Source organism: Hemibagrus wyckioides, linkage group LG13, assembly GCF_019097595.1.
Source record: "Hemibagrus wyckioides isolate EC202008001 linkage group LG13, SWU_Hwy_1.0, whole genome shotgun sequence".
NCBI classification, from domain to species: domain Eukaryota; kingdom Metazoa; phylum Chordata; class Actinopteri; order Siluriformes; family Bagridae; genus Hemibagrus; species Hemibagrus wyckioides.
In genome coordinates this window covers 16,848,480-16,872,018 of record NC_080722.1, presented here as the reverse complement: position 1 = coordinate 16,872,018, position 23,539 = coordinate 16,848,480, and the positions used below count along the sequence as shown (strand labels likewise).

General features: G+C 39.2%; 1 protein-coding gene across 2 annotated transcripts; it reads right to left on the bottom strand.

Moving 5' to 3' along the window:
* Window positions 1-8,783: 8,783 nt before the first annotated feature.
* Window positions 8,784-22,201, bottom strand: ccz1 (CCZ1 homolog, vacuolar protein trafficking and biogenesis associated). Of its 2 annotated transcripts, none has more exons than XM_058407161.1 (17): window positions 22,020-22,201; window positions 20,223-20,308; window positions 20,039-20,135; window positions 19,143-19,240; window positions 18,587-18,680; window positions 18,120-18,200; window positions 17,926-17,973; window positions 17,764-17,847; window positions 15,822-15,997; window positions 14,764-14,845; window positions 14,579-14,640; window positions 12,061-12,172; window positions 11,756-11,789; window positions 11,530-11,647; window positions 9,707-9,865; window positions 9,458-9,585; window positions 8,784-9,262 (listed from the first exon to the last, which is right to left on the bottom strand). In XM_058407161.1, the coding sequence occupies exons 1-17, from the start codon at window positions 22,026-22,028 to the stop codon at window positions 9,207-9,209; spliced, it is 1,524 nt and encodes a 507-aa protein (XP_058263144.1). In that variant the 5' UTR covers window positions 22,029-22,201; the 3' UTR covers window positions 8,784-9,206. The 2 variants fall into 2 exon arrangements, with proteins under 2 accessions (XP_058263144.1, XP_058263143.1); XM_058407160.1 differs by having other exon boundaries at window positions 20,234-20,308; window positions 22,020-22,199.
* Between the last annotated feature and the right edge of the window lie 1,338 nt (window positions 22,202-23,539).

The following is a 23,539-nucleotide window of genomic DNA, read 5'->3' as shown; positions in this document are numbered from 1 at the left end:
GGAAGATGGCGGCTAGGTTTTGAAAATTCGACACTCTCGTTCTTATTTGCCGAGGGACACTCGGAAGTTGGCGCTGATTGGTCGTTTTCAGTGCGCGAGCGCGTGTACAAAAATAGTCGCAAGTGGCTGGCGCGAGACAAAAAGTAAAAGGAGTAATTAAAGTGCCGTATTAAACTTTATTTCGTCAACTCCAAACAAACGAACAAACAAAAAATCCAGCATTGTAGACATATCACACATGTATATCACACACATGTATATCATACATACTGCAGAGCAGGGCTACTGTATAAATAAATTGTTTTGCATTTCTTTCTCGAGCCTTTCAGTGAAAGGATTTCATCTTGTGGATTGATTAAGTCATGTGTTTTATCTTGGTATTGTAAATCATTGCACTAGAGCATTTGACATAAGTAAACAAGATATTACCCACATTGATTAAATAAAAAAAAAAATAGACCTGGGGACACTTTAATGACACCAATTTAGACTTGGGGACAATCGGGTAGTCTAAAAAATAGACCTAGGAACACATTGGGCACACAAAAACAGACCTGAGGACATCCTGAGCACACAAAAACAGACCTGAGGACATCCTGAGCACACAAAAACAGACCCGAGGACATCTTGAGCACACAAAAACAGACCTAGGAACATCTTAATGACACCAGATAGACCTGAGGACACTTTAATGACACCAAAATAGACATAGGGACACCTAGAGCACCCAAAAAAGACCTGGGGACACCTTAATGAGACCAAAATGTACCTGGGGAAAACTAAATGACACCAAAATAGACATGGGGACACCTTGAGCACACAAAAACAGACATGGGGATTAGTTTACAGACACCTAATTAGACCTGAGGACACTTTAATGTCACAAAAACAGATCTGGGGAGAACTTGAGGACACCAAGCACACATGGGGACACCTTAATAACACCATAATAAACCTGGGGACACCTTAATGACACCAAAATAGACTGGGGGACACCTAGAGCACCCAAAAAAGACATGGGGACACCTGAAAGACACCAAAATAGACATGGGGACACCTTAATGACACCAAAATGTACCTGGGGAAAACTTAATGCCACCAAAATAGACCTGTGGACACCTTAAGCACACAAAACAATTTTATACACACAGTACTGTGCTACGTCACACAACTGACTATACATAAATGCCGAAAGGACATTGTTCATGTCCGGTGTCACCCAAATGAGGATGGGTTCCCTTTTGAGTCTGGTTCCTCTCAAGGTTTCTTCCTCATACCATCTAAAGGAGTTTTTCCTTGCCACAGTCGCCTCAGGCTTGCTCACTAGGGATAATTTTTGTCTAAACATTTAAGACTGTTTAATGCAGTCTTAAACAATTAAGACTGCATGTTTATTGTAGCTTATGTTCTGTAAAGCTGCTTTGAGACAATGTTCATTGTTAAAAGCATTATATAAATAAAATTGAATTGAATTGGATTGAAAAATAGACCTGGGGAGACATTGGGCACCCAAAAACAGACCTGGAGAGAACTTGAGGACACTAAGCACACATGGGGACATCTTAATAACACCATAATAAACCTGGGGACACCTTAATGACACCAAAATAGACCTGGGGACACTTTAATAACACCTAAATAAACCTGGGGACACCTTAATAACACCAAAATTGACCTAGGCGCACCTAGAGCAGCAAAAAAAGACATGGGGACACCTTAAGGACACCAAAACAGACATGGGGACACTATAATGACACCACAATACACCAAGGACACCTTGAGCACACAAAAACAGACATGGGGACACATAAAAGACACCGAAATAGACCTGGTGACACCTTGAACACCCAGAAACAGACATGGGGACACTTTAGGGACACCAAAACTTGGTTAATTGCAGTCAGATAATTCTTCAGAAGATATCTTCAGCAATAAGACACCTAAAAGACACGTAAAAGACATGAAGCGTCAGGCTTGGTGCAGTCGAGTGCAAAGTCCCATAATTCATCCCCTCTATTTATCCTCCCTCCCTTAATCTTTTAATTTTATTGCTTCTTTAGAATTCCATACCTTCTTAGAAATCCCCTCTCTACATGCTAGTTGATCAACAAATTTAAGGTTCTAAAATAAACCTGGTGACTCTATGGTCCTGTGATGGCAATTTGATCACTGATCCTACATGTATTACTGCACATTTTAAAGATTATTATTCCTGAACCTCCCTCTGATAGATTCCCTATGGAAAGTTTTGTGAAAATTTGTCCATACCTACAATATTCGGACACGATGAGAGAAGAGTTTGAAGCAGCCTTTTCCACAGAATTTCAGGGTATGCAGAATTTGTGAAATGGCAAGACCCCCTGTTCCCTGTTGACTTGTACTCTTAAAACACTGCTTCTAAATACGTTAGAGGACTCCTTTAATAATGTCTGCCTGACCTTAACCCTTCGTCAATCTTGTATTTCTTTGATCTTAAGAAAAGACAAAGACCCACTCGAATGTGGTTCTTACAGGCCTATCAGTCTTTCAAATGTTGATGTAAAGATTCTGGCTAAAATGCTTGCAAAATGTCTTGAGTCTATCCTACCTGAAATTATACACTATGATCAAACAGGTTTCATTAAAAATAGATTATTGTCTCATAATATAACAAGAGCATTAAATATAATTTACTCTTCTAATTCTCATCCATCGGAGGCTCTTCGTCCGCTTAATGCAGAGAAGTCCTTCGATCATGTAGAATGGGATTAACGTTTTGGAAACACGTTCATTTCCTGGATTAAACTTTGATATTCCTTCCCAGTCTGCTCAGTTCTAACAAATGTACTATCTTCTAATCCTCTAATTATCCTCTAATTTCCCCTTGAAACACGGCACGAGACAGGGCTGCCCACTTTCACCTCTGCTTTTTGCATTGGTAATTGAACTCTTAGCAATTGCCATTCGTACTGAACAATCTATACAGGGAATTGGGAGAGCTGGTTCAGTTCACAAAATCTCACTATACGCTGACGATGTGTTGCTCTATATCTGTGATCCGACTGTTTCCTTACCCGACGTCCTGAGAGTTATAAATTCTTTTAGCCTCTTTTCTGGTTATAAATATAGGTTTTGAATAAAAGTAAAGGTGAGATATGCCCTATACATTTTCCCATTTCTGATTACAGATGAGTGTTTTAGTGTTTAAAGTTGCTTCTCATAGTTTTAAATACTTAGGAATAACAATTACTCGTAAATGCTTAGATCTCTTTAAAGCTAATTTCTTTTTTTAAGACTTTAAAATGAAACATCTCATCTTTTATTTGAAACAAACGACCAGCCAGAATTCGGAGGGAAATACTTTAGAAACCAAAGGTTGAGGGTGGGCTTGCCCTTCCTAATTTCTTGTTTTTCTACTGTTCGGGTTTCAGGCTCTGTGATTGGGTCCCAGCTTGGGTCAGTATTGAAGAGCATTCTTGCTCCCCAGCCTCACCAGCCGCACTACTGTGTGGTCCTCTTACTGCTATCTCACGTTTACTTTTTTTAACTGCATTCAAACTATACACTACAGCTACAGGAACATACAGTGTGGTACCTTTTTTCTATGGACTGCCTCTTACACGGATTTTATAATATAAAGTGGACTCCATTTACACCAGACATAAATACAGGAACCATATTCTGCAGTGGCTACAGAGTGTGAACTTCTCTCACAATGAAGCTGATATTAGCTTTTTTTTATAGAAAAACACAAAAAGGAATGTAAAAGAACTGGTCCTTTCCAATAATTCTCTAAGGAGGGTAAGAGTAGAAGTGCTCCTAAAATCTTTAGTACAAGTAAAAACTGTTTTAAGTCGATTTGTAAGTTGTACCAAATTATATGAATCTTTAACAGCACTGTCACACTGGATAACAGACACAACAACTGCAGTCCAAAATGAAACAAGTCCAAAATTTATTAAAAACCAACAGAGAGATATGAAGAAGATAAAGCTGTTTTACTATCCACTATCCCCTGGTGTGCAGGCACACTGGTCAGCCTCAGGGTCAGGAGTCAGGACGATGAGGGTGGAAGGAAAATAGTATAATTAATATCAGAAGGTTTATGAGGTTTTATTTCATTCAGAGTTAAATTAGACAGAATATGTTTATAACAGGTCTTAGTGACATGTGTTTTGAATAAGTGTGACACTCTCATAGGTTTGACCAGAACTGAGGAGACAAGAGGCAGATATCAGACATTTACATTTATTTTTCTGGCATTTAGCAGATGCCCTTATCCAGAGATACTTTTTATCTTATTTTATACAACTGAGTAATTTGGATCTGGGATTGGAACTCACAACCTTCTGATTTTTCCCTTTCAGTGATTTCGTCTCAGTACACACACACACACTCTCTCTCTCTCTCTCTCTCTCTCTCTCTCTGACAGCATTTTACACAGTAACATGGCTGTTGTTTTAGAAAAATACTGATATGTAATACAGCAACACTGTACTCTTTTTACTGTGTAATTATATGAGAAACAAATGAGAAATGTTTATGATGTATTATAAAAAAAGACACTTGAGACACCTGTGTATTGAACCAAAAAATAATGTATTAACTCAACCCGATAGAACACCTCTGGGATGAATTAGAGTGGACACTGCGAGCCAGACCTTCTCCTCCAACATCAGTGCCTGACCTCACAAATGCTCTTCTAGAGGTATGGTCAAATATTTTCATAAACACTGGGAATATACCTTGTGGAAAGCCTTCCCAGAAGAGTTGAAGCTGTTATAGCTGCAAAGGGTGGGCCAACTCCATATTAAACCCTACAGATTAAAAATGGGATGTCATTAAAGTTCACGTGCATGTAAAGGCAGACATCCCAAAACTTTTGGCAACGTAATGTAACATGATCAGAACATGACAGATGACCTTTAAAGTCTTTTTTATGTATCATCATAAAATGGACATAATAAAGCCTCCAAAAGACAGAATGGACAAACCCATGTGTATAAATCACACCAAAATATGGATTTTAATTAAAAACGCTTAACAGAAACATCATTACACACAGCTTGACAGATGGATTTGATAAGTATGTGCACTATTGACATTAAAATTATAATACTAGTAGTAGTTACAGTAAAAACACTCCTGACCCGTCGAGACACTTGATCCCTGAAGGTGTGCTGTGGTATCTGGCACCAAGATGCTAGCAGCATAAATTATACAAATTATATAAATTATAGTATGATAAATAAACCACTCGCCAAAGCCCCCTGGTGGTTTGACAAGGAACTGTCCGAGTAACTCCTAACAAGTGGTGACCTGAGGCTCTGGAATTCATTTTTGATCATGACAGTGAAATAAAGGGGGGATGTGTCTGAAGATAAAGACCATCATGAGGTCAATTCTGAGTCTGGTGATTTTGATTATGAACTAAATGAGGAAACTGCTCTTCATGTCCTCCAAGCAAGGATTCACAAATCCTCATGACTCATTTGTCTTGAAGTCAAGTAAAACTACTGTATTTTATATGTAGGTCTTTTTTGTACATTAAAAAAAGTTTACTTTACCACCTGCTCACTGGCTCACGGAACACTAACTGTGATTTAAATACATCTCCAGTGTACATAACAGAAAAAGTAGTGTAGAAAGGTATAGTGACATTTGAAGTGTCAAAACACTGTCCTTTATTATTTACTTTTTTAGTTTCCCCACAAAGCAGGTTTTAGGCGAGAAAGTCTTTGAATAGGTGAAGGGATACGTTTACAACGGTGTCCACACAAGCCACTTAATTCCATTCAATTCAATATATTTGTATAGCCATTTTAACAAAGCAGCTTTACAGAAGTATAGAAACAGAGAACAAAAATGATAAAGTTTAAAGTTAAGTTACTATTTTATCCCTAATGAGCAAGCCTGAGGCGATGGTGGGAAGAAAAAACTCCCTGATGATGAAGAAACCTTGAGAGGAATCAGGCTCAGAAGAAAAACTCATCCTCATTTGGGTGGCACTGAACAGTAAATAATGTAAATGTAAATAAAGTCCTTTCTACAACAGCAACCAAGCGCTATTGGGGAACAATTAGGTCAGTGTGGTTTCTGAGTTCATTAAAGACACTAATTCCTTGCTGTCGCAAGCAACGGCAGATCTGTGAAAAGTCCCCAAGCAGTCCCCTGAGTCACAGTCAGTCCATGCAGATCTATCCACAGCATCAGTGAGCACCACCAAGCGACAGGACTCCAACCAGGGGCAGAGCATCTGGATGGATCAGGCAGGTCCAGAAAGAAGAAGTGGTCACACTGGAAACTCAGAACACTGGGAGCTCAGGAGTGGGACGTATAGCTCTACAGAGAAAGACAGAGAGAGATTTTACTTCCATTATTAGGAATTAACTCCAAAATAGTGTGTGTCTGAATGCATCATATTTATTCCAAGGTTATTCGAAATAGTTATGAACGTTTAATCATAGGCTTATCTTATTTCTGTGTTTAAGCTATTGTCCCTAGGTCTATTCTTGGTTTCATAAAGGTGTTCCCAGGTCTGTTTTGGTGTCCTTAAAATTCATGTGGTTTATTTTCATGTACTTAAGGTGTCCCCATGTCTGTTTCTGGGTGTTCAAAGTGTCCCCAGGTCTATTTTGGTGTCCTTAAGGTGTCCCCATGTATGTTTTTGCGTGCTCAAGGTGTCCCCAGGTCTACTTTGGTATCTTTTATTTGTCCCCATGTCTGTTTTTGTGTCCTTGTGTCCCTAGGTCTGTTTTTGGGTCCCTAATGTGTCTCTAGGTCTGTTGTTGGGTCCCTAATGTGTCCCAAGGTCTATTTTGGTGTCATTAAGGTCTCCCCTTGTCTGTTTCTGTATGCTCAAGGAGTCCCAGGGTCTATTTTGGTGTACTTCATGTCATCATGTCTGTTCTTGAATACTGAAGGTGTCTTCAGGTCTATTTTGGTGTCCTTAATGTGTCCTCATGCCTGCTTTTGGGTGCTGAAGGTGTCCCCAGGTATATTTTTGGTGTCATTAAGGTGTCCTCATGTCTGTTTCTGGGTGCTCAAAGTGTTCCCAAGTCTATTTTGGTGTCCTTTATTTGTTGCAGTGTCTGTTTTAGGTGCTCAAGTTGTCCCCAGATCTATTTTGGTGTCGTTAATGTGTCCCCAGGTCTGTTTTTGTGTGCTCAAGGTGTCCCCAGGTCTGTTTTTAGTGCCATTAATGTGTTCCCATGTCTGTTTCTGGGTGCTCAAGCTGTCCCACAGTCTATTTTAGTGTCTTTTATGTGTCCTCTCTGTTTTTGTGTCCATCTGGTGTCCCTGGTGTGTTTGGTGTCCTCAAGGTGTCCCCAAGTCTGTTTTTGGGTGCCCAATGTGTCCCTATGTATATTTTGGCGTCATTAAGGTGACCCCAGGTCTATTTTGCTGTCATTAAGGTGTCCCAATTGTCTGTTTCTGGGTGCTGAAGGTGTCCCCAGGTATACACTATCAGTCAAAAGTTTGGACACACCTTCTAATTCAGTGTTTTTTGTTTAGGGATTTATTTTCTACATTCTAGAACAATACTGGAGATTTCAAAACTATGAAATAACACACATGGACTTAAGTAATCCATATGTAATGACAACAAAAAACAGTCAGTTGTTATTTTAAGACACGAAGGTCAGGTGTTCTGGAATAGTTCTTGCAAGAACAGTATTGTCAAGTGCATTCGCAAAACCCATCAAGCACCATGATGAAACTGGCTCACATGAAGACCATCCCAGTAAAGTAAGACCAAAACTGACCTCTGCTGCAGAGGAGAAGTTCATTTAGAGTTACCAGCCTCAGAAATCACCAATTAACAGCACCTCAGATTAGAGTCGTTATGAAGGCTTTACAGAGCATCAGTAGCAGACATATCTCAATATCAACTGTTCAAACGAGATTATTGTGTATTTCGGCCGCCTTCAGCATTGTTTTACAATGTAGAAAGAAATAAACATCAAGAAAGACCATGGGATTAGAAGATGTGTCCAAACTTTTGACTGGTAGTGTATATCGTGTCATTAAGGTGTCCCCATGTCTGTTTCTGTGTTCCCAGGTCTATTTTGGTGTCCTTTATTTGTTACAGTGTCTGTTTTTAGGTGCTCAAGTTGTCCCCAGAGCTATTTCAGTGTCCTTAATGTGTCCCTAGGTCTGTTTTTGGTATCATTAAGGTGTCCCCATGTTTATTTTGGTGTCATTAAAGTGTCCCCATGTCTGTTTCTGGGTGCTCAAGCTGTCCCACGTTCTATTCTGGTGTCTTTTATGTGTCCTCTTGTCTGTTTTTGTGTCCATCTGGTGTCCCCCAGTGTGTTTGGTGTCCAAGTCTGTTTTTGGGTGCCCAATGTGTCCCTATGTATATTTTGGTGTCATTAAGGTGACCCCAGGTCTATTTTGCTGTCATTAAGGTGTCCCCATGGTCTGTTTCTGGTTGCTCAAGGTGTCCCCACGTCCATTTTGGTGTCCTTAATGTGTCCTCCTGACTGTTTTCAGGTGCCCAATGTGTCCTGTGGTCTATTATAGTGCCATTAAGGTGTCCCCAGGTCTATTTTTGGGTGCCCAATTCCCCACTTCTTGGGTTTTTGAGTGCTTAAGGTGTCCTCTTGTCTATTTTGGTGTCTTTGTTGTGTCCCTATATCTCTTTTTGTGTATATGCACTTATCTATTTTTATTTTTTACTTTGTCTTTCTTTCAATTCACGTTATGTGGCATAAAATAAATGTAACTGCAAGCACTCGAAGATCCAACACACCTCAGAAGCATGCACTGAGTGGGGGCAAAGACAAATGAAATCCCGAAACTGGAGCGAATTAAAATTTAATGTCGATTGAAAAAAAGTGGAAAACATTAACAAACTATAATGAAGATGACATAACGGCATAAACAACAGTTTAAATGACATAAATATAGTCTGATACAGTTAACACGGTTTAATTACTCTGTGACTAGACTGTCAGTGGAAGCAGAAACAAAAGAGAATGGAACAAAAGAGCGGATGTCAATATTATATATACAGTAAAATTTTGATTTAAATTTTTTTCATTACAAGAATGCAATCCTTTTTTTTTGAATAGATTAAATAAAAATCTTTTAAAAATTGCATAATATGAAAATTCATTTTTTTACAATGCAATTATTGCATTACACTGATGCTGTCATTAAAATGTGAACAGCTGACAGTTTGTAGTGTGGCCAAATCCCACTCTTTCTGTTGTTTATTGTCCTCAATCCAAAAAGAAAATGTTATTGAACTGCGTCGCACAAAGTCTCTTCACCTCTTCTGTAACGCAAAAAGAGAAAAACAGTGATGTGTTTCAAAGCCTGTCAACCAAATTATACTAAAAAACATAACAATTAAACATTATACACAAGATAGGAATTTCCTTTGAGATTAATACAGTTCTATCTTATCTTATATCTTATCCAATGACTCAAACTACATTCACTGAGAACGTGTTCACGCACAGGGACATACCATTCACTTCAATTAAATTGGCATTCTTCTGGTTCAAAATGACATACAGCTCTCTCTGATCTGATTTCTTGCCCACTACCCAGTAGTCAGTCATCGCTTTTACAATGATTTCCTCATCTGCATCAACCCTTAGACAAATGAGAGAGGAAAAAAATATTAGAAAAAGTAATTCTGATAAATTATCTCACGGATCAAATAAAGAAATAGCATATGATTTATTATTAGGCACAGTGCTGAGATGGTAGGTACCGTGCAAAATCGCTGTTGATGTCTCCAAGGATCTTCATGAGGTCAGGGTGGACAGAGGTGAGGGACACGCTGGCTGTTTTGCGCATGTGGATGGTGCTCTTCTCAGCTAAGTTCATGTGGTTGAAGTAAATGAACTTAAACTGGGGTTCCTTTTCTGGTCTAGTCATACAAAACACAAAAACACACCTGCTTTGCAAACTGACATACAGGGGTTGTTTTTCAGGGGTTGATCTTGGCCCAGTTAAAGGAACTCTTAATGCTTCAGCATACCAAGACATTGTGGACAAGTTCATGCTCCCAACTTTGTGGGAACAGTTTGGGGATGACCCCTTCCTGTTCCAACATGACTGCACACCAGTGAACAAAGCAAGGTCCATAAAGACATGGATGAGAGAGTTTGGTGTGGAGGAACTTGCCTGGCCTGCACAAAGTCCTGACCTCATCCTGATAGAACACCTTTAGAATGAATTAGAGCAGAGACTCTGAGCCATTCCAAAACGGGGACATCTGCCTTTACATACACATGAATGTAATATGGAGTCGGCCTGCCCTTAGCAGCAGTAACAGCTTCAACTCTTATGGGAAGGCTTTCCACAAGGATTAGGAGTGTGTTTATGGGAATTTTTGCATTTTTGTAAGGTCAGACACTCGTGTTCCAACATGACTGCACACCAGTGCACAAAGCAAGGTCCATAAAGACATGGATGAGCGAGTTTTGTGTGGAGGAACTTCACAGTGAAACCTGACCTCAACCCAAGAGAACACCTTTGGGATGAATTAGAGGGGAGAATCTGAAACTAGGAACTAACGGGCCAAGCTAAATCCCTGAAAAACAACACCTGAATTCAATGATTTGGAGGGGTGTCCCAAAACATTTGGCAATACAGTGTATATTCAAAAGTTAGCAGTGAGAGGTACCCTGGCAGTCGTTCATATTTACTTCCAAAAAACAAAACTGTACAGTGACATAAGAAAAAATTTGTTTAATGGATATGTAACAAATGAGGTCCAGTAACTAGTGTTAAAATAGTGTCCATTCAACAGGTTAACGTATCAAGGAAAAATATTTACTCAGATTTAAAGTGAATCCTGGAAAGACAGCATGATAACTTTATTTGTCAAGTAGGTAATAACAGTGGGATGTGTGATGTAGCCTGATGAAAAGTGGAGTTACAAGCCCCAAAGTGGATTGTTTTCTCTTAAGAGCTTGTTATTTCCACAGCAATTTTACCACTGATTACATTTTTTACCAATTTAGCTACATTTAATGTTGAAGAAAATCTATAAAACAAGTCATTAATGTCAAAGCAGCTATAAACAAGTTCCCTCACTTTCTCTTTTCTCTTCAAGATTAAAAAAATGCCTCCTGTTTCTGCACAACCAGAAAAATGTCCTCTCTTATCCTGAAGCCTTTCTCATGTCTGAAAATGTACTGACCATTACAGTGCTGATGCTGGAGGAGAATAAAAAGTTAAATATCTTCTTCCAAAAAATGTCACTATATTAGATCTCTTGCTTTAAACAAATGTTTGAAAATCTGTTTATTATTCGATTACATGGATTGCCCACTTTACAAGTCCCTGTGTAAGCTGTTACTATAGGAATGATAATGTAGAACAACAAGCTCTTTGTGATTTTGTGATTTTGCCTCGCAGCCTGCACTACTCTCCAAGCTGTCCGGTTATATACAATTAATTAACACATTCTGACCAATCAAAATTATTCTCTGGTATAAATGAGGTTAAGGGATCAGATTTATTTAGGCAGAAAGAAAGAGAAAAGACAAATCATCATTAAACTGAACCATTTAGAAGAGTACTGACCCGGATATCCTCCTGTTGATGTTGTACTGTTCACAAATATCTGACGCTAGCAGAGTGAGCTGAGGGCCGACCAGTGCGTCCAGCTGCTCACAAAACTCTCGCGTGACTTCCATTGATGCTGGAAAAATGTTAATCACATGAGACATATTAAGATACTTTTCCACTCAGCTGAAGGACTACATTTAGGATCAACTAGTATAACTACAAGTTTTAAATGCAAACTCACCATTTATCATGAAGCACACAGCAGCACTCATAGCCTGCAAAAGAGATGATGAGGAGAAGGAGGATGATGATGATGGATATGGAGATATATATATATATATATATATATATATATATATATACACACACACAGTTTTCAGAGATTTGTGTGGAAGCAACACATTATTGTCACTCTCAAACATCTTGTCACAATCTAATATTCTCATAATCTCTCTGTGATTATACTTAATGTGTCTTCAGACTTGTGACAGAGTTAGTTTAGAGTTAGTTTAAAAGTAACTGAAAAGAGATGGCTGAAACTCTCACCTTGTAAACGATCAAATGTAGCTCCTCGTAACTGTCCCCCGTCTTCACAAATATTCTTGGAAACCTGAATTTGGCATCTGGATCTTTTAGGCTGGCTGGTCCAGTTAAAAATCTGGAATTAGATTAGATAAGACAAGACAAAACAAAACACAGAAGGACAAGTGAAAAAAAAAAATATCCAAACTACACCGATGAGGCATAACATTATGAGTGTTATCAGAGAGAATGAGGAGGAGCTTCTTCCCGCAGGCCATTCGGGCCCTCAACCAGTACACCTAGGATCTGGACTCTCTATTCTTACCCCCACACAACATAACATAACATTCTACCTCAGCTGATTGTTGCACATGCTATATTGCACTACTCTGTACACACAGTAACACTCACTGTTCATCTTCGTGTGTGCACTGCACTGTCACTTTGCTCCCTGTAAAACTGGACATTATATTTTGTCACTTTGCACTGTCACTTTGCTCCCTGTAAAACTGGACATTATATTTTGTCACTTTGCACTGTCACTTTGCTCCCTGTAAAACTGGACATTATATTTTGTCACTTTGCTCCCTGTAAAATTGGACATTATATTTTGCCTCATATACACTTCTACAATATATTTATATATTTATCTTACATATGCACACTGTACATACAACACTCTTTTGCATCACCATTTCAATGTTGACTTTAGCAGACCTTTTATCTACATATATTCATACACTGTATCTTCTGTACATATAGAGTCTACACATATATTTATTTTATATTGTTTTATTTTTCACACATACTATACATATATATATACATATACATATATATATATATATATATATATACACACATATATATATTTTTTTTGTGTTTGTTTTTATACTTTTATATTTTTATACTTTTATGTGTTACACTTTTTCTTTCTATTCTTTCCTCTTTTATGTAAGACAGTTGTAAAAAGCATTCCACTACATGTCGTACTGTGTATGATTTCGTATGTGACAAATAAAATTTGAATTTGAAATGACCACCTGCCTACTATTGTGCTGGTCCCCCTTTTGCTACCAAAACAGTCCTGACCCGTCATGCACTGTGTATTCTGACACCTTTCTATCAGAACCAGCAATAACTTCTTCAGCAGTTTGAGCAACCCTAGCTCGTCTTTTGGATCGGATCACACGGGCCAGCTCCCCATGTCCATCAATGAGCCTTGGCCGCCCATGACCCTGTCGCCGGTTCACCACTGTTCCTTCCTTGGACCACTTTTGATACTGACCACTGCAGACCGGGAACACCCCACAAGAGCTGCAGTTTTGGAGCCACTTAGCAAGAATACAGTTAAAAAAGCAGCTTCATGGAACTTAAATGCTATCTATAAATGGCTTGACATCAAATTATCACTGTTTAAAAAAGGGCACTCAAGGGCACTTATTTAAACAACAGTTCTATATCACTGAACTCATCACAACTCCAGTACATCATCTCAACTAGTAGCACTGCAAGTATATATTACTGTGTTGATGCTCAAAATATAATATCTCTCCTTAATATTCTCTACAAAGCTACACCAATATAAGACGCTAATCTGACTAACCTGAGCATTCAGTGCAAGTAGGGAAGCTTTCTGCATTAACAGGGAACACGACTCTGAGACAAGCAGCTGAATGTCCTGGAGTGATTAGACCTTTTTGGTCATGGTCTTTAGTTTATTCCCTTGTTTACAGAGTCTGTGTGAAATGTGTAGCTGTCCTGAATTTAAAAAAATCACTGACCCACCTTCACCTACAGTAATAAGTGATTAAAATAGAAGAATAGTTCGATTGATAGAAATACCATAAATTAACCAGACCAAACGTATACACATATATACTTGGATTATCAACTTGAACTGAATGTAAAAACTGAAATGAATTGAAATTAGAAATGTTTTATTGGATTTTTGTAAAGGCTTTGTAAAAAGAAATACATTTGAATCGAATTTCCCTACCAGTACAATACTGAGCCCCTGAAACTTGCTACTACTAAACTGAGGTTACCTGAAGTCCAGGAAATAATCAGCTGATTACTAGTGTGGAAGTGATTGACTAGTGCCCATGTGGCCTTAAGAGTAATTAAAAGCCCTGGCACAGTTTTCTGCCCTGATCAAATAAATGTAATGTTTGTGTAGACATTCCTGCTGCAAGAGGCTCAGTGGCTAAACTAATCAGCCTGCTTGATGAGAGCCAACACTCCATCAGCTCCACTCTGTGTATAAAAGTAATCTGCACGGCTTAACACTACCGCCAGTAAGCTGCAACACACACCACCCTGGTACACTCACTGACCTGTAATCCACCGTCCAGTAAAGACTCAGATGGAACAGGGTTTTGCTCGGAGCCATCACTTCTCTTCTTCACAATTTCTCTTTGAACTATGTGATCTATCAGAGTTGAGCTTTGTTAACTGAGCCATGTACCCTGGACACCCGAGTCTACACAGGGAGAGGATCAGAAAGGTGGTGCATGTCAAGATGGGATGGTGATGTACTTACCTGCCATAGTGCAACAGATTCCCTGTTATCTCTGGTCTCAGAGGCGAGTCCCTGCCTGCGAGCTGACACACCACGCACACACAAACAAACAGCAAATTAATTTGTGCTCTGAACAGACTGCTTTTCATTTCCGTGTGTGTGTGTGTGTGTGTGACTAATGCACTACACAGTGAAAATGACCACACCTCAGGTTCAGTGTGCCTTGGAAACAGTGATGTTGTCAAGTATTTGTAAAGAATGCGCATGTCATCCTGCTCCAGCCCACTCCTGCAAAATAAAAATCAAAACACCTGCATGACCATGTGGCTTAGTAAATTTGATATAGTATGCTTTATATTTGATTCAATGCTTGATAGAATGACTATCAGTTTTTTTCCCCTGCCAGGTATGTTGCACATTCGACGGATTACCCTCTGTAGCAGACTTTTAAGAGCATTAATATCAGAACTCGGTCTGTATCCAAACCTTTGCATGAATGAGATTACGGGCAAAAGTTCAGGGAAGGGCTTATCCTTAACTGACATTGTTTACTGTGTTAGCTAACAAATAACAATGAACTTGAGCATTAATAAAACATCAGTAACGTTAACAAAGTAAGTTAACACTTGTGTTATCTGATGATGTTTGCTTGAACAGTAACTAAATACTCCTATATGACTTAAAAAATGGATGAGAAAGAATTGCAGTGTGTTTACTGAATGTTGATAACTGATAAGAATCACACTCCTCAGTGTTTATTATAATTTATGATCACACTCTCCGGTGTCATGCAAATGAGGTTCCCTTTTAAGTCTGGTTCCTCTCAACGTTTCTTCCTCATACCATCTAAGGGAGTTTTTCCTTGCCACAGTCACCACAGGCTTTCTCACTAGGATTTTCACTGTTTCCTATGTTCTGTAAAGCTGCTTTGAGACAATGACCATTGTTAAAAGCGCTATACAAATAAAATTGAATTGAATAACTCTTGATCTCCAGGTAGAAATACTTTTCCAGGTTCAAGTTCTGATATTCTGTCAATTTACAGCTAAGCATTTTCAAGGCGATGTTCATGTTGACTAAATTTGACTTGTTGATTGATTATCATTATTAGTTATTATAATAACACATTGAACAATACAAGTGTTGGACTAACAGACAGAGCTGCATCTCAAGATAAAGTTTCGAGTCAGTGCTGGTGTTCAGAAGTTCCTGCTAACTTAATCAGTTATGTATTGTTTAGTACATAAGTTGTGGTGATCTTTACCAGATGAGCTGGTCATTGTAGAGGAATGCTGTGTATTTGATCAAACTCAGGCTTTCCTCCACTCTGTTCACAAAAGACTGGATCTTCAGATACGTCATTTTGTCCAGGGGGAAGAAGCTGATTCCTCCAAAGACATCTAGCAGGTCACATGACTGGAGATGCAGCGTCTGTATGTACTAGAGTAAAACACATACAAGGTATAAGAGCATGAACGTGTCTGGTGCACTGGGAAAACAGTACACGTTTTTTTTTTTTATTCTATTAGAGACTCTCCTTCAATTTAAAAATATTTCTAGAAATTAATTTATGCACATTCCTAGACTAGAAAAGAAAGCAAACTGTCCAACTGTCTGTAGTAACAGCAAGGTTCTGTGCAATTCAGTTTCAATATTTTTGCATGTTGTATTACCCCAACTGTTTTTTTTGTGTCTCTGAATCAGTTGGGTATGTATGATGGCAGGCAGTAGTGAGGGACTCTATTTTATGTATACACACACCGATCAGGCATAAGATTATGACCACCTGCCTAATATTGTTGGTCACCCTTTTGCTGCCAAAACAACCCTGACCTGTCATGCACACCTATTCTGACACCCTTCTATCAGAACCAGCAATCTGAGCAACAGTAGCTCGTCTGTTGGATCGGATCACACGGGCCAGCCTTCGTGCCACACGTGCATCAATGAGCCTTGGGCACCCATGACCCTGTTGCCAGTTCACCACTGTTCCTTCCTTGGACCACTTTTGATAGATACTGACCACTGCAGACCGGGAACACCCCACAAGAGCTGCAGTTTTGGAGATGCTCTGATCCAGTCGTCTAGCCATCACAATTGGTCCTTGTCAAACTCCCTCAAATCCTTACACTTGTCCATTTTTCCTGATTCCAACACATCAACTTTGAGGACACAATGTTCACTTGCTGCCTAATATACCCCACCCACTAACAGGTGCCATGATGAGGAGATAATCAGGGTTATTCAATTCACCTGTCAGGAGTCATAATGTTCTGCCTGATCGGTGTACATCCTGCTTCCAGACAGTGATATAGCTGGGTGATGGTGCCACAGATGTGCCGTCATGTTGGACGTGTTTCTGTTTGAACAGACGGCACGTGAAAAGCAGTGCTTGTTTTTTTTTTTTTAAACCGCTTTCTCTTCTCCATTATACTCCACAACGAAACCAAAACACTGCAGATTTGAAAGGCTAAGGTGCTTCCTTGTATTGCCTCTCTTCAGTGCTCGCCATGTTGAATGTATGAAATCTTACATCAGTGAAGTATACATAATTATTTTCATTATTCTGTCCTGAGTAAAAACCCCAAAGCTCGATGTTGCAACTGCTGTCATTCAAACCACCTCCCAAATCAGACCCAGTGGTATGGATCATTTCTGTGTGACTAGAAAAACAACTGCAGCTACAAGTGCTGATGCCAGCGAGTCCTCCTAACTGAGGCTGATGTCATGTAATTCGACAGTGCTGTAGAGTAAGATGCTGAAATGGTTTTGCACAGCAGTCTGTGCCATTTCACCCTGGGTGCACATTACAGTTCTCAGAGGGCACTAGGCCAAGGCTTGGGTTTGGATAGAGGTGAAGAGAAGGCTTTCCCCTGGCCACAGCTGAATTATTCAGACAGGTGAGTAAGCATGTGTCCTTCAGTGATGCAATTTAAATGAAACAACTCATTAGACAAACAGCACTAATTTGCACAGCTAAGTTTCTAATCAACTGCAGACAAGTAATACTAAAGAGAGCTGTAATCATATTCCTGCAGGAAGTGTAAATTTCATCAGTAATGATCACCGATAGGTAACTGGGCCTCCGTCTGATTTCACTTTCTAATTGCAACCATGTGGAATATGTGCAGACTACTCACATTAAACTCACTAACACGGTGTTTTAGCTGATGAAGATCACTTTCCTTATCAATACTTTATCTTACCCTGTAGAAGAACTTTTCAAGCTTTTGGGTAAGTAGCTCCACTCCGCCGGCTTCAAATGCCCTGCTGAAAGTGCCATTGAAAAGCTGGACACAGAAGAGCACTGAATAAGCAAATGCACTCAACAAATCAACGAGTTCAGCGGAATGGAAAATGCAGTTTACCTTATACATGCTGTAGCACTGCTGCAATACTGCACCATAAACAGAGTCCTAGAAAAAAAACACTGTTAGATATAGTCATCAGTCTTGGTTCTAATGACATATATGCATAATGTGCAACAGAAAAGTGCAGGCTTCGTGTCACTGGCTCAGTAACAACGAGAGTAATAAACCAAATTTAGTAAGAAAACACAAACCAGAATTTCGTCTTCTTGGTATTCAATAGTGGGTGGTTTTCCATCTTTGTTGGGTTTTTCTATCATTGGGTTTCGTACGACCTTAAAGGACAAAACGCCAGAGAGAAAATAAGACACAAATACAGTTATATATTAATACCAGAGACAGTCCAAACAACAAAAGCACACAAGGTGCCTCTTTATTTCTTTCATGCTGATTTATCTCAAGTCATTAATACGAAGTGTCTGAATTTCACGAAATGATATTTCATAACATTTCGTGAAATTCAGACACTTCGTATTAATGACTTTAGATAAATCAGCAGGGAATTAAAAAAAAAAAAAAAACACCTATTTAAAAATTGACAACATAATACATATATAAAGTACAAAATAATCAATGATTCATTTTTTAATGTTTTACAAAACACTATAGAGGACATTTCTCTTAAAAAAAACAAAACAAAACAAAACAAACAATCTTATACCATGACCATCCAGAAATTCTCCTCAGGCTCATGGAAGAATTGTCGGTTTTTCTGCGTGTGAAGTGATTTTGCTGGCTTTGTGGGACAGAATGTCCTATAAAAGGCAAAAGGTTACTGAAATGTAGTGGTTACTTTAAAATAACACATGATTGCACAAACAAGGAACAAACTAAAATACTAGTTTTATAATACTGTTAATATTACATCAATAAATATAGTATATTGCCAAAAGTTTTGGGACACCTCTCCAAATCATTGAGTTCAGGTGTTGTTTTTCAGGAATTCAGGCTTGGCCCCTTAGTTCCAGTGAAAGGAACTCTTAATGCTTCAGCATACCAAGACATTTTGGACAATTTCATGCTCCCAACTTTGTGGGAACAGTTTGGGGATGACCCCTTCCTGTTCCAACATGACTGCACAACAGTGCACAAAGCAAGGTCCATAAAGACATGGATGAGAGAGTTTGGTGTGGAGGAACTTGAAAACACTCCCCCAAGTGTCCCAAAACTTTTGGCAAGATAGTGTATATCAGTTTTGCTTGGTCATAGATGCAAACCTTGTAAACTGAACAATGGCCTCACAGAGTCCAACGTTGCGAATCTTTTCATTTTTCTCCACTTCACAGGGATGATAAAATAAGATCTTTTTCTCTTCCTGTGGAAAAGAACACAATGAAAATTGTTCATCCCCAACACCTCAAAACTAACTGTATATTTATCAGTATGAAAACAATGGACCTTTAGATTACAGAAGCAGGAAAAGCCTAATCAGGGAAGCCCAACCCTGCTGCATTAAAATCCTTTATATTGCAATGGAAAGGGACCATCACCGGACAATCAGTGGCCAGAATCTCAGCACTCCAGCGAGACTGGTGTATCAGATTATCAGAAACCCGGGACCAGAGCATCACTGCTATCACTGCCAAAGTCACATTTTGGCCACTATATGAGTTACCTTATATACTTATTTGTTAAACTTCTAGGTGTCTCGTCTTTGTTCAGACTGTCCCTTTAAGACTGTGTTGAAATCCTGCACACTATCTGTTAAAGTCAAATTCTTATTGTGACTCTACATTTAAAAGTTATGGCATCTGTGAAACATCAAGTATGACAATAAAAATTTGTAATTATTTCTAATTTATTTACTTATTTACATTTTTATATAAAAAAAAAACCTGACCTGTGACCTGCTTAGTTAAGGATATTTTATTTGCAAACAAAAAAACCCTGCAAACTTCCCATCATAGAAAAATAAAAATCAACTGTTTTTTGAGACTTGTCTTACAGTCAGTTAGGAGAAATTCTTTAAAATACTAATATTTTTTTCCACTTCCTTAAAACTTCCAGTCTAACTGCATTGTTCAACCTTAATAACCCATTAACACGTAAACCTAGGTAAATTATTCGGGGAATATGATAAGGATTCTTGTTGGATGGTTGGAGTGAAACTTACCTCCCCTTCACGTGGTCCAAATTTAGGGTTGTAGATGAAAAAACTAAGCAGGGACGGGCTGTACTGTTTTTCCTGCATTCCAGAAGCCATTCTTGGACTGACATAATAGAAACAGAAAGAAAATGCTGTAAGAGGTTGTGGATTACATAAGATAGGAATTAACTAGACACTGAAAACCGTTTGCTCTATCGGCACCTGATCATCAGCATTTGAGTGTATCTGAAGTTCGTTCGTCCTCCCTTGAAGCAGCCTGATGGGCATGCCTTTAATCTGCAGAATCAACATTTGGCAAAAGAAATACATTTTAAACAATAATAAATACAAAAGCGCACGTGACTCACCATAAACATAACAATATAACCATAGAGCCTGGATACAGTGTCTTGTAAAAGAATTCAAACTCCATGAAGCTTATCAGATTTGTAAGTATTCAACCCTCTAGATGATGGCAAGAAGGAAATATGAAGACCTTTCTATGGAGGTTAAAAACAATACATCATTTAGGAATACGCTGTACAGAGCTTAGACATCCCAGTAAGCATCACACCACCTATGCACTGCCCTGACAAAGCCCTTCCTCAAAATAAAAAGTTTAGACTGGTGAGGGAAGCGCCATGAAAGAGTGAAAGAGTTACAGTGACTGAGCATGAAGTGAAGGTGCACCAGTCAGGACTGTATAGGAAAATGAAACCACGTTTAAGAAGAGCTAAGTGAAGCACAAGAGTCACCTAATAAAGGTTTGAGATACTGTTTCATAAGTAAGTTTCATAGTGCAACGTTTGGCGCAAACCCAATGCAAGCCGTTCCACTGGGTAGAAAAAAATTTAAAAAGAACAACAACAACAAAACAAAAACTACAGTTGTTGTTCTTTCAGCTGGTCCCTGTTCGGGGTCACCACAGCAGATCATTCTTTCTGATGCAACCCTCCCATTTAACCAGAGCTTGGGACCGGCACTGAGAGTTAACTCATCAGTGGTTGGGTTAGCGCCCTGCCTGGGAATCGAACCCGGGCCGTGGCAATGAGAGAGCATGGGATCATCACCACAACCAAAACTACAGTAGAATACAGTAAAGTCACAGTGAAATACTGTGCATCATGCTCATGCTTCATCTTTCAACAGGACAACAGTCCCAAAACACAAGGCCAAAGTAATGCAGGATTCAAATGGAGAACGGAGTAGTTCAAAAATGTAAATATTATACAGTGGTCTGTAAAAGTTAAAATTAAAATTCTAGGTCTGAATCCCTGGGAGAATTTGTGGCACTGTTCGAAAATGTGCAGTCAACAAAAAACATCCATCTGACCCCAAAATGGGTGAAAAATCACTTTAAAAAACTGTGTGCAAAGCTGCTCGAGGTGTTTATCCTCACAGATCACCAGCTGTTTCTGCAGCAAAAGGTGGTTCTACTAGACCTGTTTACCAACTACTGAATCTCGACTCCTGAATATTAAGCATAAGAGTTTAATTAATAATTTCTCCTTAGTAATTCCGGCAACTCTGATGACTTTTAAAATGGGTTTGCAAGCCACTGTATATAGTCAATGAAACTGGAGATGACCCAAGACTTTCGCAACGTAGCTAATACCATGCAAGCCACTGGACTTGGAAAAGAAATGACCGCAAAGGAATGTCCTTGTTCTTCTTCTTGAAATTCGCTGACTCTTTGTGGAAATGAATCTGTGACACTTCACCACACTGGTGCTGAGCGTGTGGTCAAGCTACCATGGTGTTCAAAGGGCTAGTCAGCTGCTACGGTGTTGTGATCCTTAACAAAATCACGGGTTGAATGGACATATCCTCTATGACCACTACAATTCGCATGAAAAAACAACAACAACAACAACAACAACAACAACAAACAAAAAACACAATCCGTTCCACAAATCCGCACACTGCTACTCTGCTAGGTGTATTTGCTAGCAACAGGACACTAAACACCGGGACACTGCGCTTTCGAGTACATTTATGAGGTGCTTACCAAAAACATGCGTGTCTCTTACAGCATTGCGACAGAGAAGACAAACGACCAAGTTCACTATCGTATTGTGTAAAAATAAACAAACATGGGAGAATAAACAGTGGTCAGTGAGGGAGCGCAGAAACCCTCCTCCAAGGAGAAAAAAAACCTGTATGAGGAAAACCTCTGACGCGCTCAATCAAACTTCCGGGTTCTGACTTGCTCGGGTAGAGCAAATGCCCCGATAATTCGGTTCCGTGTAAACCTTACTAATACGGGCTCGGTACGTGTTGCACGAAGGGTCTGTTTATTCTGTTAATGCTTTACATAGAATATTAGTGGCTTCAGAATAACCTGTGTAGATATTTAGATGTTTTTATGCGAGCGATACATAAATGGCATGCTGAGCTCACTATATGGTAAAAAGCCTGAGTTACAGTTCACCCCATAGGTTTTCAGTGGGGTTAGGTCAGGACTCTTCCATTCCGATCTTGAAAAACCATGTCTTAATAGATCTCGCTTTGTACATTGTCATAGTACACCTAAAGTTTTGGGACACCGCTTCAAATCACTGAATTCAGGTGTTGTTTTTCAGGTGTTGGGCTCGGCCCCTTAGTTCCAGTGAAAGGAACTCTTAATGCTTCAGCATACCGAGACATTTTGCACAATTTCATGCTCCCAATTTTGTTGTTTTTTGGGGATGACCCCTTCCTGTTCCAACATGACTGCACACCAGTGCACAAAGCAAGGTCCATAAAGACATGGATCCTTCTCATCCAACATCATTGCCTGACCTCACAAATACGCTTTTTGTGGAATGGTTAAAAATTCCCATAAACACACTCCTAAACCTTGTGGAAAGCCTTCCCAGGAGAGTTGAAGCTGTTATAGCTGCAAGGGGTGGCACAACTCCATATTAGATTTGTGTGCATGTTCATCCCAAAGGTGTTCTATCAGGTTGAGGTCAGGATTCTGTGCAGGCCAGTCAAGTTCCTCCACACCAAACTCACTCATCCATGTCTTTATGGACCTTGCTTTGTGCACTGGTGTGCAGTCATGTTGGAACAGGAAGGGGTCATCCCCAAACTGTTCCCACAAAGTTGGGAGCATGAAATTGTCCCAAATGTCTTGGTATGCTAAAGCATTAAAGAGTTCCTTTCACTGGAAGTAAGGGGCCAAGCCCAACCCCTGAAAAACAACACATGAATTTAATGACTTAAAGGGGTGTCCCAAAACCTTTGGCAATATAGTGTATTATGGCAATGACCATATGTACAACGCGAGATCCTTTAGGACATGGTTTTTCAAGGTTGGTGTATATGTTCTCCCTGTTTCCTCTGGGTTCACCAGTTTCTTTTCAGTACGTGTGAATGAGTGTGTGAATGTGCCCTGCAACAGACATACCATCTATGCTGTTTTGGATAAACTCTGGATAATGAAGAAGAATGAAAGAATAAACAAATGAATGAATGAATGGATGGATCACATCCCATAAGGCTTAAGTGATTAATGATTTGATGTTAAATGTATTTTTGTATTAA

What these genes read in the sequence shown, in the direction of transcription:
- ccz1 (XM_058407161.1), bottom strand. An exon ending in TTGGACCACGTGAAGGGGAG is followed by an intron (nt 19,241 to 20,038) that starts GTAAGTTTCACT and finishes TCTTTTCCACAG; the next exon opens with GAAGAGAAAAAGATCTTATT. An exon ending in AATCTGTTGCACTATGGCAG is followed by an intron (nt 12,173 to 14,578) that starts GTAAGTACATCA and finishes ATCTAATTCCAG; the next exon opens with ATTTTTAACTGGACCAGCCA.